The sequence below is a fragment of the Micromys minutus genome, assembly GCF_963924665.1.
Source record: "Micromys minutus genome assembly, chromosome: 23".
Taxonomy (NCBI): Eukaryota; Metazoa; Chordata; class Mammalia; order Rodentia; family Muridae; genus Micromys; species Micromys minutus.
Genome location: NC_137958.1, coordinates 13,314,270 through 13,332,624, shown reverse-complemented (window position 1 = coordinate 13,332,624; position 18,355 = coordinate 13,314,270). Strand labels below are relative to the sequence as shown.

General features: G+C 40.7%; 1 protein-coding gene across 1 annotated transcript in view; it reads right to left on the bottom strand.

Moving 5' to 3' along the window:
• CCDC146 (coiled-coil domain containing 146) overlaps positions 1 to 14,801 on the bottom strand; it is a gene marked incomplete at both ends in the record, with an annotated part of 97,307 nt that extends 82,506 nt beyond the window's left edge. The window contains one exon of the mRNA XM_080936068.1: positions 14,586 to 14,801. Coding sequence (XP_080792194.1) covers positions 14,586 to 14,801 — 216 coding nt within the window. The remainder of the gene's footprint in view (positions 1 to 14,585) is intronic.
• Between the last annotated feature and the right edge of the window lie 3,554 nt (positions 14,802 to 18,355).

The window sequence follows — 18,355 nt, the reverse complement described above, 5'->3', positions numbered from 1 at the left end:
TGAACACAGTTTCAGTTTTGCTAGTAGAAATTGTTGAAGTTTGGTCTGTTGCTATGTATTGTAGTGCTAAATACTGGCCCCTGGAAGTCTAGTTACCTCCAGGGATGAGAAAATCCTCATGCAGACCAAGTGATGCTTTGTAACCTTGCTCTTTAATTTAAAACTATTGGTTAAATAAAGATACCTGCCGCCTATAGCCGGGCAGAGAAGTAGGAGGTAGAATTTTGGTTCCTGGGCTTGAGTTTGAGGCGTGAGAGGAGAAGGAAGGAGAGGGTGGAGAGAGAAGATGCCATGGAGTGGGTGAGTCATGAAAACACAGCTATGGGGCTGGCCAATGGGAACAAGCTTGGCCCAGAACATGGCAAGTTTAACTCGGGGTTATTGATAGGGAAGTAGATATTAATATCTTAGAGGATATATATCTGACCAGCTCTATTGCCATCTAAAGCTTATTATAAATATAGACGTTTTGTGTCTTTTCTAAGGTGGGGTAAAAACTCCAATTAATATTAATATTAGCTACAATAGAAAATGGTCCAGAAGATGCTGTGTGAAGCAAGAGGATACTCAGCACCACTATGAACTTTAAAAAAAATACATTTTATCATAAAGATTCAAAAATACATAAACCTACTAACCCAGCAACCCACTGTTAGGAATTTATCTTTTTAATCTGACAATCCCACTGTAAAATGGTGCCAATGAGGTTATTTGTTTTTGTTTCTAATTAAAACATAAAAATTAAAAATGACCAAAACTCTCAAGACAGAGAGTTACCTAAAATGTTACACTGAAATATTATTTGAACCATAAAATAATAGAAAAATAAATTTGTATGTGTAAAATGCAAGTGTGTCTATTAGTATACCATTTTCTTGTTTGTGCATAGACTCCCTGTTATGCTGTATAAAAAAGATACCGCTCTGAGGGGTGGACTTCAGATAGTGGAATGGGGAAGGAGGCTGACTTCCAGTGACCTTCCCAGCATGTGTAGGGTTTCCAGGTCGGAAAGGCAGCAAACAGGGAGCAGATGGGGCCTGGGGACAGTGACTGAGCAATTGATTGGGTCAATTGTCCTGATGGAACAAAACTGAAACATCTGGGGCTAGTGAGAATGTCCAGCAAGAAACTGAACATAGAAGCAGACAGATATATATTTGGATGGATGGATGGATGGATGGACGGACGGACCACCGGACAGGTGGGTGGGTGGGTGGGTGGGTGGATGGATGGATGGATGGATGGATGGATGGATGGAAGGAGTAGAGCCCCCACAAACCTCTCACTCTGGTCTTTTTGTAGACAAAGTTCTTAGAAAATTATCTCATAGATAAATGTTACAAAAAACAGGAGTAACAGAAGGATGTTGACATTAAGTTCAGAGCACTGTTTCATTCTACATACTCATTATAAGTTCAAAGCAACAGTTTTCACATGCTCTTGTCTCATCATGGTGCACACCTGTGGTGTCATCCTTGGACCTGCCTGGATGCTTTTCCTTGAACACAAATTTGTCCCAAGCTCATATCTCCTTTTAATGTAATATAAAAGCTCATTGTATCTCTTATGCGGCCTTTACTTACCATGTAAGAAGTGGGCACATTATATTCTGGATTCTAATGTTGTTACATCTTTGTAGCAAACAACTAAAATCATCTCTTAAAGCTTTCTTCCTAAGAGTACTTGAATCAAATAAAGAACTCTATAAAATCATTAGTTCATATAAACAGCATTAATTCATGAAAGTTTGTCTGTGTGTTGATCTGCAGGGAATCTACACAATGGGGTGGGTTGATGCCCAGGAATCAGTAGGCTGTGTGATGGTGATAGGAAAACACTTGTCAGCAGCAAGAAGTAATCCTGAGGTGAAGTCTCTTGGGACCTTGCCTCTCAGAGCTCATCTATCTTAGGCTATGCAAAAAAGGTGGGCCACCTCCAGGAAGACCCCCTGGTAGCCTTAGCCTTTTCTCTATGGCTCCCGACAGCTAACTTTCATTGTACATGGTTTTGGGCCTTCTAAATTTTAGACAATGTGCATATTTTAGAAATTGAAGAATAGTTTAATCTAAAGGGTTAACCTCATGACTGAGACATACTTTATTATGATGCTTCTGACATTATACTCTCTAAATACCTAGTCTGGGTGGATCGCTCTCTTCTCAGCCACCGACACCTGACCTTGCTGTGCAAGACGGACGGCCTTGTCTTCACATTCCTTTCTGGTGTTGACTCATTCAACCAGTGCCATCTGCACATGTGGTGACCAGATGGCCACACTCCGACCCTACTCTTACTTGCTTATTGCCTAAGGCCCTACCTAAAAACAGCAATGCTTTCTCATTGAGCAGTTCATATATCTTAACTGAAAGAGGTTTTCCTGGTCTAATACTTAAGAATCCATCTCCACCTCCCTCTATGAGTGCTTCAAGTGGTACTCAAGATGTATTTTCTCAGAGAGTGATAGATTGCCAAAGCTAACTTATTCCCCTCAAAAGAATTTCTTTCATTAAAAGAGAGAATAATAGCATGAATTATTTCTTCTATTCCCCATTTTTAAAAGCAGCATCTGTTTACAATAACTACTAAGACAACAACAACAACAGAATCTGAGTTTAAAGTCTTTTCCTTCAGCCTAAGGGTGGAACCCAAGGGTGCATACCATCATGTATCCAAACACTGAGTTACAATATTTTGAGACAGGATCTTCATTAATTGGCCAGAATGGCCTTGAACATGAACCTTCTGTCTCTACCTCCCTAGTAGATGGATTATAGTATCATACCACCCAGCAAAGAGGTTATTTTTAATGTTCAACCAAGTTCTTATTACATATAAAATACCAATAAAAACTAGAGGTAACACAAACTATTAAACTTTAAAATGTGCACAGCAGTACACACACACACACACACACACACACACACACACACACTATGTCAGAAACCATACATTATGTCAGAAGACATCAAGGCATAAATAACGCAAGAGAGAGGGAAACAATCCATGCTAATGAGGGCAATATGGTGACCAGCACCTTTTCCTGTGTCTTATCCTTGAGCAGGGCACAGGGCACAAGGGGTGCTCAGGGAAGGTGTTAAGTGTGAGGAAGTAACACTAAGAACTTCAGGGAGGATGGGAGAAAATGCTGAGTCCTGCCTGCCTTGATTTTTACTGATCTTTTGACTCAACTACCACTTGCTCATTTTTAATCAGTTTGTTTTTTCCAGATTGTTTTTTTTTCTGACAGCAGCCTAAATTCCTAGCCAGAACCAGTCTTTGTGTAATCGTTTTGAAGAGTGAGGCCACCTCAGGAGGGGCCCTCTTTTCTCTGGCCCTGTTCTGCAGTGTACACTTTACTAACTGGATTTGGAAGTAGCAGTTTGCTTTATAAAGAACAATAGGCCCCGTATAATGCTAATGTAAATCATCCTTATGAGCAGACACAAGCTGTGCTGATATCTAGATCCTGAAATGTATCCCTGGTTCATCTCAGTTCTTCTGGAGTGGAAATCATTTAAGATTTCCATCCGACTGTTAGAGTAAAAGCAGCAGTAGCAGCAACAACAACAACAAAAGCAGCAGCAGCAACAACAATCACTTGATAAAACCACCTCTACCAGAGTAGTCAGTATAGTTTGGTAAATTTGTATCTATTTAAGTTTTCTTTACAGCCAGTAAAATCTTAAGTTTTTTTTTTTTTTTTTTTTTTTTTTTTGAGGCTGCCTAGATGTTTGACAGATAGTGAAAACACGACAGCATCACTGAGATTCACAGAGAGGTTTTTAAAAAGGAAGTTAGTACATTAAAAAAACAAAAACAAAAAAAAACCAAAACTTTACGTCCTTCAAGTATGGCTATTAATGAGGTGTGACAACTAAAAAAGAAAAAGGAATTAGGAATATATAACAAGAGCATTACATATTTATCTTTTCCATTATAGATAGTATTCATTTTAAAAGTCCATTTGTAAAATCCTAAAATAATAGTGTTTATATGTGTGACTTATGAAGGATGTCAAGCCCAAAAAGTGCTGAGGTAAGAGAGCACAGGCTTCCTCCCTCGGTCTGCACATGTATAGGGCAAGCATGCAGGATGGTAGTGATAATTTATCAGAATCCCTTCTCCTACCAGAATTCATAGGAAATTAATCATACATTTAAAACTCCTTTGACAAAAAGTTCATTGTATGTGGGAATCATATCTTTACCTGTTTACAATTAGCTAATTTATTCATTAAAGCATAAAACAAGAAAAATTTGGCTATTTGAAAATGATTTTAAATTTCTTTAGGGATTGTATCATGAATCTCATCAGTAAAGCTACAGAATGGGTGAACCCAGAGAACAAGTGAAGCACTGGTAGTCCCAGAAAGCCCCAAAATACTACTACTGCTACTGCTACTCTACTACTATTACTACCACTACTACAACAACAACAACAACAACTACTACTATTACTATTACTACAACTACTATTACTACTACTATTACTACTACTACTACTACTACTACTATTACTACTAGTATTACTACTACAACTACTATTACTACTACTACTACAACTACTATTACTACTACTACTACAACTACTACTATTACTACAACTACTATTACTACTACTACTACTACTACTATTACTACTACTACTACAACTACTATTACTACTACAACTACTATTACTACTACTACTACTACTACAACTACTACTACTACTGAAAGGATAAAAAAATAGAGCCTAACCCCTACAAGGACCCCAAGCTACCTCACTCTAAAGGAGCCTTAACCCCCATGCCTAAGAAGCCCTGAATACTTCAAATTCCAGACCCTGCTCTTTGCCAGTAAGTAGATATAAGGCCACACCCCTTGATGTTCCGGATCTGCTTTCTGTATGAAACTGGGTGAAAGGGCATAGGACAGGCCCTTGGATACACAAGCCAGGCCTAGTAAGTTAACAGCAGATACGCTGACTAACCGCTTAACTGGCTTCTGCAAATTGCTTGCACCATAGAAACCCCCTGCCCTAGTGACTTATCCTGACTGCCATTGTTACCCCCACTCAGGAGACTGTGCAAATACAGACCTCCGAGACTATCAGGAACGGATTGGTCCCTGGAGCGCAGACTTAGAGAGTTTAACACAATTGGTCCCCGGAGCACAGGCTTAGATGGTTTACAATGATTGGCCTAGAAAACATGGGCTTAGATAATTTAAAATGGTTTATGATTCACAGGCTTTGTTGTGAACCCTATAAAAGCCGTCCCGATCCTGCACTCAGGGTCCGCAGTCTTCTACCCTTGTGTAGTGTATAACTGTGGGCCCCAGTGTGCTTGGAATAAAAATCCTCTTGCAGTTTGCATCAAGATCACTTCTCCTGAGTGATTTGGGGTATCACCTCTCTCAGGACAGAGCGTGGGGGTCCTCACTTTGTGAGGGTCTTTCACTACTACAACTACAATTACTACTACTACTACTATTACTGACAATAACAATAATAATTATTATAGTAATTTCAGAAATCAATGAAAACTCCCAAATATACTTATCTGGATCCAGCCTCAGGAGAACAGAATATATAAAAAACTATCTTTTGAATGTGTGGATGTACAAAAGAAGCAGTTGGTGAAGCACAGAACCATGTACACAATGACAGTATCATTTTATCCCCACAGTGACGGATGGCTCTATTAGACACACTGAAGAAGCAAGCTGTGGTTCTTTTACAAAGCAACGATCAAGACCTAACTACACCTGTTCCTCTAGCCAGGGGCCTTTTGCAACCTTCACCCCACACAAGGGACAATCCTCTTCTGTCTGTGGTGCCTCCGTAACTGTGGCATTTCTGGCACAATAATTCCATGATTTCAATAATTCACAGCATTCCAGATCAAGTTCGATTCTTCCCTCATCCCCATGTATCCAGACAGGAAGTCCAGAATTTTACTTCCATAATGTCTCCTAAACTAGTTCACTCCTTTTGCTCTCCACACCTGCCTTGGTGCAGTCTTGTATCTTAGTGTCCAGACAAAATGAGGAGACATTTACAAGAGAGCCAAAGGACAACATAGGAGAGCCAGACTTGGGAGAATATTGAAGGCATTCTCAGAAGTTTGTTTTGAGGCTCCTTGGACCCTAGAGATATTCCAAGGATGTGTGAACAGTGAGGGCAAAGTTCAAAGATGGAGCTGGATGATTTATCTCCACTTATCATATGCCTACTGACTTCAAAACCCTTTCCCCATCATCTCTTCCCACAGTGACTTCTAAGAAAACTGTCCCTTTAATCATACATTACTCTTTGTTGACATTTAACATTTTAAGTTACTTTTTGCCAAATAAAACTTGTAAAGGACAAGAATATTCCCTATGCTTTCTATCTGTGCATCCCCACGGTATTGAACACAGCCTAACACAAAGGATCTCTTTAAAAGAAAGGAGAAAGGCTGGAGATTTAGCTCAGTGGCAGAGCACTTGCCATGTGAGCTCAAGACCCTGGGTTTCATCTTTAGGGCCAGGGGAAAAAAAGACAAAATTAAAACAAAGGAAGGAAGCTGGACATCTAGTTCAGTTATAGACACTTACTTGGCAAGCAGAAGGCTCTGATCTCAGCCCTCAGCTCCATTTTTTTTAAAAAAAGGACGAAATTAAAATAAACAGGGGCTGGAGAGGTGGCTCAGTAGTTGACAGTACATGCTGCTCTCCCAGAGGATCCAGTCCTAGCATTCACATTGGCTTGTTCACACTGCTTCTAACTCCAGCTCCATGGGATCTGACACCTCTTCTGGCCTCTTATGAACATACATACATGTGGTATGAGCCATACACAGGCTTGTATGTGTGTAATAACTTTTAAAATCATTAAGAGAGAAGAACTAAAAAATTAATTTGATTTTTTGTAATGTTAAAAATAACACTAATAAACATTTCCTATCAGTGTGCTAGCATACAGTGGGCATTGTATAAATGTCGCTAAGGAAATTAAGATAACTGTTTCATTATCTCAATTTCTAGCCAATATACTATTTAACTAAAATTCATTATACTGAGAAGGCTTTGTAAGTCAAAGGACACTATTATTCAGACAAAGCAGCAGCCTACTAAATAGGAAAATATTCAACACATATAAAGAACTCAGAAAATTTGATATCAAAGAAACGACCCAATTTAGAAATGAGGTACAGATCTAAACAGATAATTCTCAACAGAGGAATCTCAAATGGCTGAGAAACACTTAAATAAATGTTCACTATCCTTATCCATCAACGAAATGCAAATCAAAATGACCCTGAGATTGTATCTTACACCAGTCAGAATGGCTATTTTCAAAAACACAAGATGACAGCTCATGTGGGTGAGGATGTGGAACAAGGGAAACATTTCTTCACTGCTGGTGGGAACACAGCTTGTGCAGTCACTTTGGAAGTCAATATCGAGGTTTCTCAGAAAGATGGGAACTGATCTACTTCAGGATCCAGCCACAGCACTCTTAAGCATGGGCCCAAAGGACACTTCATTGCACCACAGAGACATTTGCTCAGCTGTGTTCACTGCTGTTCTAGTTATAACAGCCAGAAATGGGAAACAACGTAGATGTTCCTCAAGAGAAGCATGGACAAAAACCAATGTGGTTCATTTACACAATTCAGTATTTATTAGGTTCTTTAAAAAGTAACATCATGAAATTTGCAGGCAAATGGGTGAAATCAGAAAAAAAATCACCCTGAGGAAGACGGATATGGTATACGTTCACTTAAATCTGGATATTAGCCATTGAATAAATGATAATCAAGCTATAATCCACAGACCCAGAGAAGTTAGGCATAGAGAAGGGATTAGAGGGGAGACATGAATCTCCCAGGGACAGAGAAATAGAACAGATTTAATAGGTGTATGGGGGGCTCAGGGGATGAGAATGGGAGAATCCAGGAGAGAAAGGAAGGTGGAAGGAAGCAGGGATTGTGGGAGTGAGGAAGGGAATGAGGGGGAAAGGCAGCTAGAACTGAAGGGCATTTGAGAGGCAGTATGGAAACCTAATGCAGCAGAAACTTCCTACAATATGTGAAGGCAATCTTAATGACGTTCCCAAATACTGACAGAGAGGGAGATGTTCGTCTCTTGTTAGCAAATGAAGCTTCGGTTACAGGGACTGGGTTTCATCCACTTGTGTTGCTGACCAAAGGGGTCTGACGGAAATCCCCAAACAAGCCAAGCTGTGGCCAAGATGATAGGTTGCTCTCCACAAACTGACACCAAGCTTCTTTGCTGAAGGCAAGGCCCACATAACTCAATGAACATGGAGAGGTTGAGGATTGCCTGTATAGAACCCTCACCCCCTCACCCCCCATGTCCTATCATTTCTGACATGGAAAGTTACTCTCCCAACCACAAAACTTTTGTTCTATAATCTGTCCTGCCTGAAAAATATGCGAAGGCAATGGTGGCACAAAGCTGTGGAAGTAACAAGTTGACATAAGGCCCACCCCATGTCACTTGGCATTGCTCGAGTGACCAAGAACCAGAGGGTAGATATCCCAGAGAACTAGGGTAAAACCAAACAAAGGCTACCGGCCTAAAGGGGGAAAAGTAACAATAAAATGACCCCAAATGACGTTCTGCTGTACTCAGCCAGCACCACAGAGGCTTCCTTCCGAAGCAGATGACAGTAAATAGAGAGAGAGAGAGACCCATGGCCCTACATTACAGAGAAAGGGACCCTGGAACACACAGTTCCATCAAATCTCTCCCAGTCAGCGCTCAGGGAACCCCGCAGAAGAGGAGGCAGGAGGAGTCGGGGAGGCAGAGGGAACACAGGACACCAGGAGAACAAGGTGTCTTAAATCAACTGAGCAAAGCTCATATGAACTCACAAAGACTCAAGCAGGCCGCAGGGCCTGCACAGGTCTGCGCAGGTCTGCACAGGTCTGCACAGGTCTGTGCAGATCTTCTGCATTTGTAGCTTAACTTTCTATGTATACATGCTTTCCAGTGAGTGGTAAGCATAAAGGAGCCTTTATGGGAAGAGTGAGTGGTTTCCTGGGCCTTCTCTTGGGGCTCTTTCATTTTCTGTTGCCTTGGCCTGTCCAGCTTTGATATGTTGTTGTTGGTTTTTTTTTTGTTTTGTTTTGTTTTGTTTGTTTTGTTTTACACTGCATTTTATTTTGTTAAAAAGTGAAAAGCAACAGTGAAGAAACTTTCAAATGCAGCTGGAGAAGAGACAGCTTACACACACAGTAAGCAGGTCTCTTGTCAGAAAGTGCCTGGTCCCGAAATTGTTAAACACTTTATTACACGTTGTAAAGCAATAGGTAGTTTGATATGAAATAAGCTCTAGTGGGGTCATTTTGTCAACAAAGGGAGTCCTTTTCTTCCACTTACCCACAGAGTGTCACTGCCCGGCACTCCCCGGTTACCAGACTCTGCTATCTTGGCACGCTCCCAGCTCCCATTGGTCGGATTTGGCTGCAGTCTGTGTGCTCTCCCATGTGCCTCCCAATCAGGGTAGCACTTCCTGTTCTCTAGCACTTGACTCAGCTGTGCCAAAAACTTAACTGTTGCCATAAGGATTGTTTGCAGGAAAGGAGGGAGAAGGAACCGACTGGCATCCGACGAGAGAATAGGAAGCCAGGCAAAAATAAAATAATGCTCAAAATGAAATTTGTGCGTGTGGCATTGAGATGCAGTGTTTTATAGCTTCTGGATTTTGCTGGAGTGAGACACCCAACACCCTGACGCTTCTCATCAGGGTCGGTGCAAACAGACAGAAGCAGGATTAACCACAAAGGCATTGCAACATCTAGGGTGAGGCCCATCCTCGGGGAGAAGTCGGCTACGGCTGCTTTTAAACTTCTTACTATGACATAGCAGCCTCACGTTCACACACATACCCAAGAAAAACCAATTCCCAAGAAGAAACCTGAGGAAAGGAGAGCTGCAGTTACCATGAAGGATAGAAACAAAGGATCCCCCTGGTTTTAGACCAAGAGTTATTAATGAATCTCACACATACAATGGCAAACTGATGTGCCTGAACAAAGCCACGGCGCACAGTCCATGTCCACGGTGTTTATGGTGACGCAAATTAACAGGGTGAATGGTAAGTCTCCAATGAGAGGCCCAACCTAAGGAATGATTGGACTGGAAAGTAGTCTGGGTCTAACTTGCAGAGGACCTTGAACATCACACTAATCACACACTTCAGTCAATATCTGACAGCAGCAAAATCTGTGTGCTCTGGAGATCAGCACTGTAGGCCAACGGTGGGACCAGCCGTAGCACGTCTGTGGATGCTTCTGTATTTTCAGTGGGATGGAAGTATGCATCTTTGGCAGGCAGTCAGTTCTGAGAGCTGGCATCCAAAATCTGCCACTCTTCAGACACAGCTTTTATTTAAACAACCGAAGAAAACTAGACACAAAAAATTTTAAATCCTCACAAATCTTAGAAAAAAGTTGGAAAATAAAACTACAGCTAACAATTATTATATATATACATATATATTATGTATATGTAGTCCCACTAAAATCGGGGGCTAGACAAAGGGAAGAGCCTCAAACCCATGGGCACTGGGGAAAATTTCCTGAATAGAACACCAATGGCTTATGCTCTAAGATAACAATTGACAAATGGGACCTTATAAAATTGCAAAGCTTCTGTAAGGCAAAGGACACTGTCATTAGGCAAAACAGTAACAAACAGATTGGGAAAAGATCTTTACCAATCCTACATCTGATAAAGGGCTAATATCCAATATATACAAAGAACTTAAGAAGTTAGTCTACAGAGAATCAAATAGCCCTATTAAAAATGGGATACAGAACTAAACAAAGAATTCTGAACTGAGTAATATGGAATGGCTGAGAAGCATCTAAAGAAATGTTCAACATCCTTAGTCATCAGGAAAATGCAAATCAAAACAACTCTGAGATTCCACCTCATACCAGTCAGAATGGCTAAGATCAAAAACTCAGGTGTCAGCAGGTACAGGTGAGGATTTGGAGAAAGAGAAACACAGTACAACCACTCTGGAAATCAGTTGGGAGTTGCTCAGAAAATTGGACATAGTGCTACCTGAAGTCCCAGGTATACTATTCCTGGGCATATACCCAAAAGATGCTCTAACATATAACAAAGACACATACATGCTCCACCATGTTCATAGCAGCCCTATTAATAATATCCAGAAGCTGGAAAGAACCCAGAAGTCCTTCAACAGAGGAATGGATACAGAAAATGTAGTACATTTAAACAATGGAGTGCTACTCAGCTATTAGAAACAATGACTTTATCTCAGCTTTATTAAGGATCATGTACATTATCCCTCAGATTTCCCTTCAAGGATTGTGGATTGAATAGTTTGGAAGGAAATGCATACAATGTAGAGCTTTTTAAAGAAGATGCTGATTTGGAACATTAAGAGTTTTGTTGTTTAGTTTTAGTGTGTATGAACATGTATGAGTGTGGTACACATGTGCCCTGGCTGTCTGAGGTCAACCTTGGAGTTGGGTCCTTACCTTCTACCTCAGCAGGGCCTTTCTATGTTGGTTTGCTGCTGTATAGAATGAGCCAGGTCAGCTGGCCTATGAGACAATGTGATTTTCCTGTCTGCATCTCACTGTTGGGGCACGTGGCCTACAGACTTGTGCTACCCTGCTTGACTCTACCTAGGCTCTGAAGATTTGAACTCAGTTCCTCAAGCTTGCAATCCATCTCCCCACCCTGAACAAGTTTTATCTTGTTTAGCAATTGTAGACTATGTTGGAGGGGACGTTTAAATGAGGCCAAAAGTGACTGGGTTTGAAAAAACTCATGACAGACCTAGCATTTGTCAGGTCTTATATAACGAGTGTATCTCACTAAAGTTTCTTTTGCCAGTGAGAACTCTAAGTTTATGGCAAATGCTTAGCATTAGTTTTGATTTCATTGAATTATCAAGGGTAGAACCCTAATGTAAAGGTAGAGAGATGACGGATTTCAGCAGAAACTGTGGACTCTGGTCAGGTATGAATTCGTGATTTTATATACCACAACAGAATAGAGATAGGTACAAACTGTGCAGTTACAAATCTTCCTGCAGCCATTTTTAAATCTATCCACAGAAGGGTCTGGGCAGATGGCATACCAGTTGTAATGATCTTATTCAGCACTGAGTCCCTAATTTCCAAATGTCTATCCCTGGTAAATAACTAGAAATCTTCTAAGAAAGGTCAGATACCACCCCAGGAGAATTAGGGATGCAAAACAAATATGAACTATATTTTTGTAAAGTAAGAAAGTATACAAACATACACAAAAAAACATCATGGAGGTGGACCAAAAGGACAAAGGAACCTACTTAAAGCATGAACCCTGGACAAACCTGGAAATCAACATAAACAATGACAGGAACAGGTTACACCCCACTGACTTAGAAAAAACAAGTTGCACTGTTAAACACAGATAAATAAGTAAACCAGAAAGTGGAAAGGATTCTTCATATTATACATATGGGAAGTAACTCAATACACTGTGGAAGAACGAGGCTCAGTAGCATTGATCTATAGTCCCAGCGCTCACAAGACTGCAGCTGAAGAGCCACTTTAATCTGGAGTTGCGAGACCAGCCTGGGCGAAACAGAGACCTATCTCAAACTAAAACATGGGTTTGAGCTGAGGATACAGGAGAGTGCTTGCCTAGCACGTGAGACATCCTGGATTCAATCCACAGCACACCAGTACCAAAAATACTCACGGGTGCAGAAGGAATGGTGGAATCAGAAACCAGGATTGAGCCATCGGCATAAGAGTGATTGGTTTATGTATGAATCCTCAATGGACTCCAAAAATAGATCGAAATTCTCAGATGGATGAGATGCATATATAGTCTTTAGTATCTCCTGACATGGAAGCTTCTGGATATGTCATGTCATGCAGACTTACGAGGTGTTTGCTGAGGCAAGGCTCATGGGAGGACACGTGATGTTTGGACAGTGAGGCACTTGCATAGCTGGCCTTGCAACACTTTGTTGGTCTTGTGTCTTTCTTTGCTTTCTCCTTTGCTGACCTTCACTTCGTTGAAAAAGGCACAGCTGAGAACTCCTGGCATTCTGGCTGGTTCTAGTCTCTCCCGTTGACGCCTGTGGTTTCTGCTGGATCATGCCACCTCTGCTGAGTTATGTCTGTTATCCTGACACTACTGATCGGGACCGCTGGTATCCTGACAACCGGAGATTAGAATTGCCCCAAAGAACTACTTCTAAACAGGATCACAACCCCTTGTCCTATTTACCATCCTTTCTCCTCCTACCTTTGGACAGTGGGCTAGAAGAGGGGGTTGAAACATTTGAGAACCCTTATTAAAAGTAGGTTTTGAAAAATCTAAGCCTACAATCTCCATATTAGTTATTTGTTAATATCAAAAAAAGAAAACAATGATAATAAATGGGGAAGAAACCTAAAAGTACCATCTTTAACCGAGTGACCAAATCCTGCTGGACGACCTTTATCCCTGTAGTTTACGTCATCACTCAGCTGTCACTGGAGCTGCTTCTGCTTGGCTTCCTGACATCTCATTCATTAACTTATGAAATTAATGCCTATGCTACTGGTATGTGGATTTACGTTGAGCTGCGGTTCTGGAGAGCTCACCCTGGTAGCATGGGTGCAGAACTGGTGGCTGGCCAGCTCAGCTACCACCCAGGCCCTGATTCAGAGTTGTGAGTTAGTCCCTGCCAACATCTACCCCATATATCATCCACTGGCGTATCCTGCAGAACCAAAGCTGCAGGATCTCCATGACATAGGGCAACAGCAAGATGTCTGAGAGGAGTCCTGGTAAGAATTCAGTGTTGATAGCATAGCAGAAGCCAGAGGCCTGGAACCAGACCAACGACTCACAGCAATGCAATGTACAATTCCAAGTAAAGATATAAGGACAAAAGTGTATTTGGTAGGAAAAACTGCGACATGCTACAGCTTCCACGACAAGATGTGTCTTTGTTGTTTTTGTTTTGTTTTGTTTGGGGTGGGGGAGATTACAAAGGAGGAGGACAGAAGGGATAGGGAGGTGAGTGGGACACATGATGTGAAATCACAAAGAGTCAATAAAAAGTTTTAAAAAATGTAACAATAAAGAAGCCTACACACTACATCAGTCTAGGAAGGAAGCAGGAAAAAAGGCTAGGTTCATAACACAGAAATTTGACAATGCTGTCGATTTTGAATTTTTAAGTGTGTAAAGATTAGGTTTTACTTTATGTGGTAGTTTGAATATGCATGGTACAGGGAGTGGCACTATTTGGAGTTGTGGCCTTGTTGGGGGAAGTGTGTCACTGTAGGAGTGGGCTTTAAGACCCTCAACCTAGCTACGTGGTAGCCAGTTTTCTCCTGTCTGCTTTCAGATGAAGATGTAGAATTCTCAGCTCCTCCTGCACCATTCCTGCCTAAATGTTTCCATGCTTCTGCCTTGACGATTATGCACTGAACCTCTGAACCTGTAAGCCAGCCCTAATTAAATGTTGTCTTTATATAAGAGTTGCATTGGTCTTGGTATCCGCTGACAGCAGTAAAACCCTAACTAAGACACTCTAGTAATAATATACAAAGAGGAGCATACCTCATTCAGACAGAGGAAAGCTGGTGTTTTAGATAAATTGACGAGCCGCTCCTCCCGAATGTTAATTGTGGGCATTATGACAGAAGGGATGTCTTTCTGGTCCTCTTCTGTTTCTGTTAAGGTTGATACTATCTTCTTCTTCTCCTGTACTTCCTCCTCTTCCTCCTCCTCCTCCTCTTCAGTTTCTTCTTTTATATCTTTGCTATTGTCTTCCATTGTTCACAATTCTAAAGTAAAACAATTCCATATTCAATTATACAAGCATATCTTCACTTACCAAGTAATAGAAAATAGGACCAAATATTTTAAAAAATCCAACTAAAATAGGTCAGTCACCGTCTGTCAGTCTGCCTAGAACAAAACCAGGCCTTAAGCATTCTATAAAAGTTCTCTACTATTTACATATACCCTCAACCTCAAATGTTCTCTACAATACACTCGAATCCATAAGTCTAATGAAAATGTAGGTTATTGGTGCCTTGAGAAATAAAAGAAATAACTAGATAAGTTTTCAGGGAGACAGAACTAAGTTTCTGAGGACAGTGGACACCAGAGTATTATTTATTGAAAGGATAGATTTATTGAATAGATAAATATAAATATAACCTCTTAAATTAAAATGTAACATAAAATTAGGGGTTGAGGAAATGGCTAAAGCCCTCACTGCAAGCAAGAGAACAAGTAAGTTCTGCCCTGCAGAAAGCAAAGCAGTGCAGGGTAGATGAGGTTGCATATATGTGATTCCAGCCCAGTAAGGCTGAGACAGGACATTGCATCCCCAAGCAAGCTGGCTATGAGAGATAAGCCAATCAGGGAGCTCTGGATTTGATTAAGAGACCCTGCCCCAAAAGATGAGGTGAAAGATCAATCAAGAAAGATTCTAGACATCAACCTGAGCTTCTATGTGTACAATGCACACATCCCCAACATGTGAGCCCACATACAAACTATGTGTGATGGTTTGCATATGCTTGGCCTAGGGAATGGCACTAGTACAAGGTGTGGCCTTGTTGGAGGGAAGAAGTATGTCACTCTGGGGATGAGCTTGGAGACACTCCTCCTAGCTGCCTGAGGATGTTTAGTCTGTTCCTGGCTTCCTTTGGATGACGATGTATAGCTCTCAGCTCCTCCTGCACCATGCCTACCTGGATGCTGCCATGCTTCTGCCTTGATACTGGACTGAACCTCTGAACCTGTAAGCCAGCCTCAATTAAATGTTTTTATTTATAAGACTTGCCTTGGTCATGGTGTCTGTTCACAGCAATAAAACCCTAACTTAAGACACTATGTATACACATATGTCCTAAAATTGCTATCAGTGACTTTGGAAAATAAAAACCAACAGCTAGGTGAGATCTGGGAATGGGAAGGGTGAGGGAAGGCAGAAACAGGCTCTTGAGAAGCCAGGTAGAGAAGAGGCAACAAACGTCACAGTAGGGTTGGATTGGGACCAGCAGACCCTCTCTCCCACTTAACTCCAAGGAACAAAAGAATTCCAGTAAAACACGGGCCATACCTGACCACACAGGAACATGGGCAGACCTCTCTGTCTATCTACTAGGTTAGTCATACTTTGCTGTAATTCTAACAGCATGTCCTCACTTCTGTAGCCACACTTAAAATACTGCATTATAATTTATTATTTTTATGTTGCTTCCCAGATTATATTTGTCTAAGTATCTTCAACAACCAGCAAGTAACAACCATACTAGAGTGTATACCAAGAATATTTGCCAACAGAGAAAACAATTTTGGCTGTGTTTCTCATTTTATGACTGCAAATAATTTGTTTTGATTTTCAGATGTGAAATGCTAATGCTGAACCAATGAAGCAACAATAATCTATTCAATGTAACAGAACATAAATTTATCTAAGTAGAAGTTCCAGAGGAGCAACATGATGACTCCTCCCTGATTTCTGTCACCAGCTTAGGAAAGCTTTCTCTGCCAGATCATACCAGTGAGCTTCCTGTGTAGCTACCTAATCCAGTAGGAAGAAGATTTGTGTAGATGTCTTTTGTTTTAAAAGCAGGAAAAATTACAATGAAAATGTCAAAATATAAAATTTGCCCCTTATAAGATATTTTACTTATCATGAAATATAATAAATTTGTGATATATGAAAAATGAATCCAAACAACATAAATTACAAGAAAATATTTTATAATAATTTTGAATAGTAAAATTAATAATAGTGCAATGACATCTTGCCTGGTTATAAGATTTTTCTGACTCATTTTTTCCACAAAATTTATAGTTTTGCAATTATATTTCTAATTGACATAATTGAAAATGATGTCAGCTGCTCTTGGGAAATGAAATAAGGTTTTGGCAATGTTTAATTTTGAGAAGAGAATATCTGGGTAAATTTTTTGAACTTTTTTATTGGAAATTCTCTGCATTTACATTTCAGATGTTATCCTTTCCCACAATCCTCCCCCCTCCCATTGCTTCAATGAAGGTGCTCCCTCTCCCAATCACCCTCTCCCACCTCAGTACCTTGGCATTCCCCTACACTGGGAAAATGAGCCTTCACTGGACCAGAGGCCTCTTCTCCCATTGATGTTAAAAAATGCTATCCTCTTCTGCATATGTACCTGGGACCATGGGCTTTGTTCATGTGAACTCATTGATTGGTGTTTTAGTCCCTGAGAGCTGTGGTGGGTTTGGTTAGTTGATAATTTTGTTCTTCAGGGTAAATTTCTAAAAAAAATCATTTCAAAATATAACAGCTAGAGCCAATGAACCTCTTTTGTAAAACACTTCATTTAGCACAAAGGTTATTCAATTCTTTAAAACATTGTTTTAAACTATCCCAGGGAGACTTTCATTCTCTTACCACCTATCCTCTACCTCTATCAGACTCTTGAACCACACAGGTAAGTTTCCCTTATCCCACCCATCTTCCCTGCTCTTTGAGCCCTCAGGGCCAAACCAAGCACCTCCCCCCAGCAGTCTGATAACCCAGGGAGACTTCATTCTCCCGTCATCTCTCTGCCTACCTTCATTGGACCTGTGGCTCCTGAACCATACAGACCTCCAGGTGCAGAACCATATAGCTCAAAGATGCCCATTAGAGGCCTGCCATGCCTGGACCATTTAGGTTCACCCCACTCCCAACCCTTACGACAACAGGGACATCCAGGGACTAAAACCATCCAGATGGATAAAGGCCCTTGAAAGAGCACAGTCAACAAAAGCCAGGGAAATATGACACCTTCAGAGCACAGCTACCCTACTACAACAAGCCCTGGATATCCTAACATGACCTAAATACAAGAAAATTACCTTAAATCCAATCTTATAAAGATGATAGAGGCCTTTAAAGAGGAAATGAATAAATCCCTTACAGACATACAGGAAAATACAATTAAACAGGTGAAGGAAATAAAACTGAAAGACCTAAAAGTAAAAATAAAAGCAAGAAAGAAAACACAAACAGAGGGAATCCTGGAGAGGAAAACCTGGGGAACGAAAGCATTATCAGCAGAATACATGAGATGGAAGAGAGAATCTCTCAGGTATAGAAGATACAATAGAAAATATTAATACATCAGTTAAAGAAAATATTAAGCTAAAAAAATTCCTGACATAAAACATCTAGAAATCTGAGATACGATGAAGAGGCCTGACCTAAGAATAATAGGAATAGAAGAAGGTGAAGAGTCCCAGCTCCAAGGAACAGAAACTATTCTTGATAAAATTATAGATGAAAAAATTTCCAACCTAAAGAAAGAGATGCCTACAGATAACAAGAAGCTTGTATAACA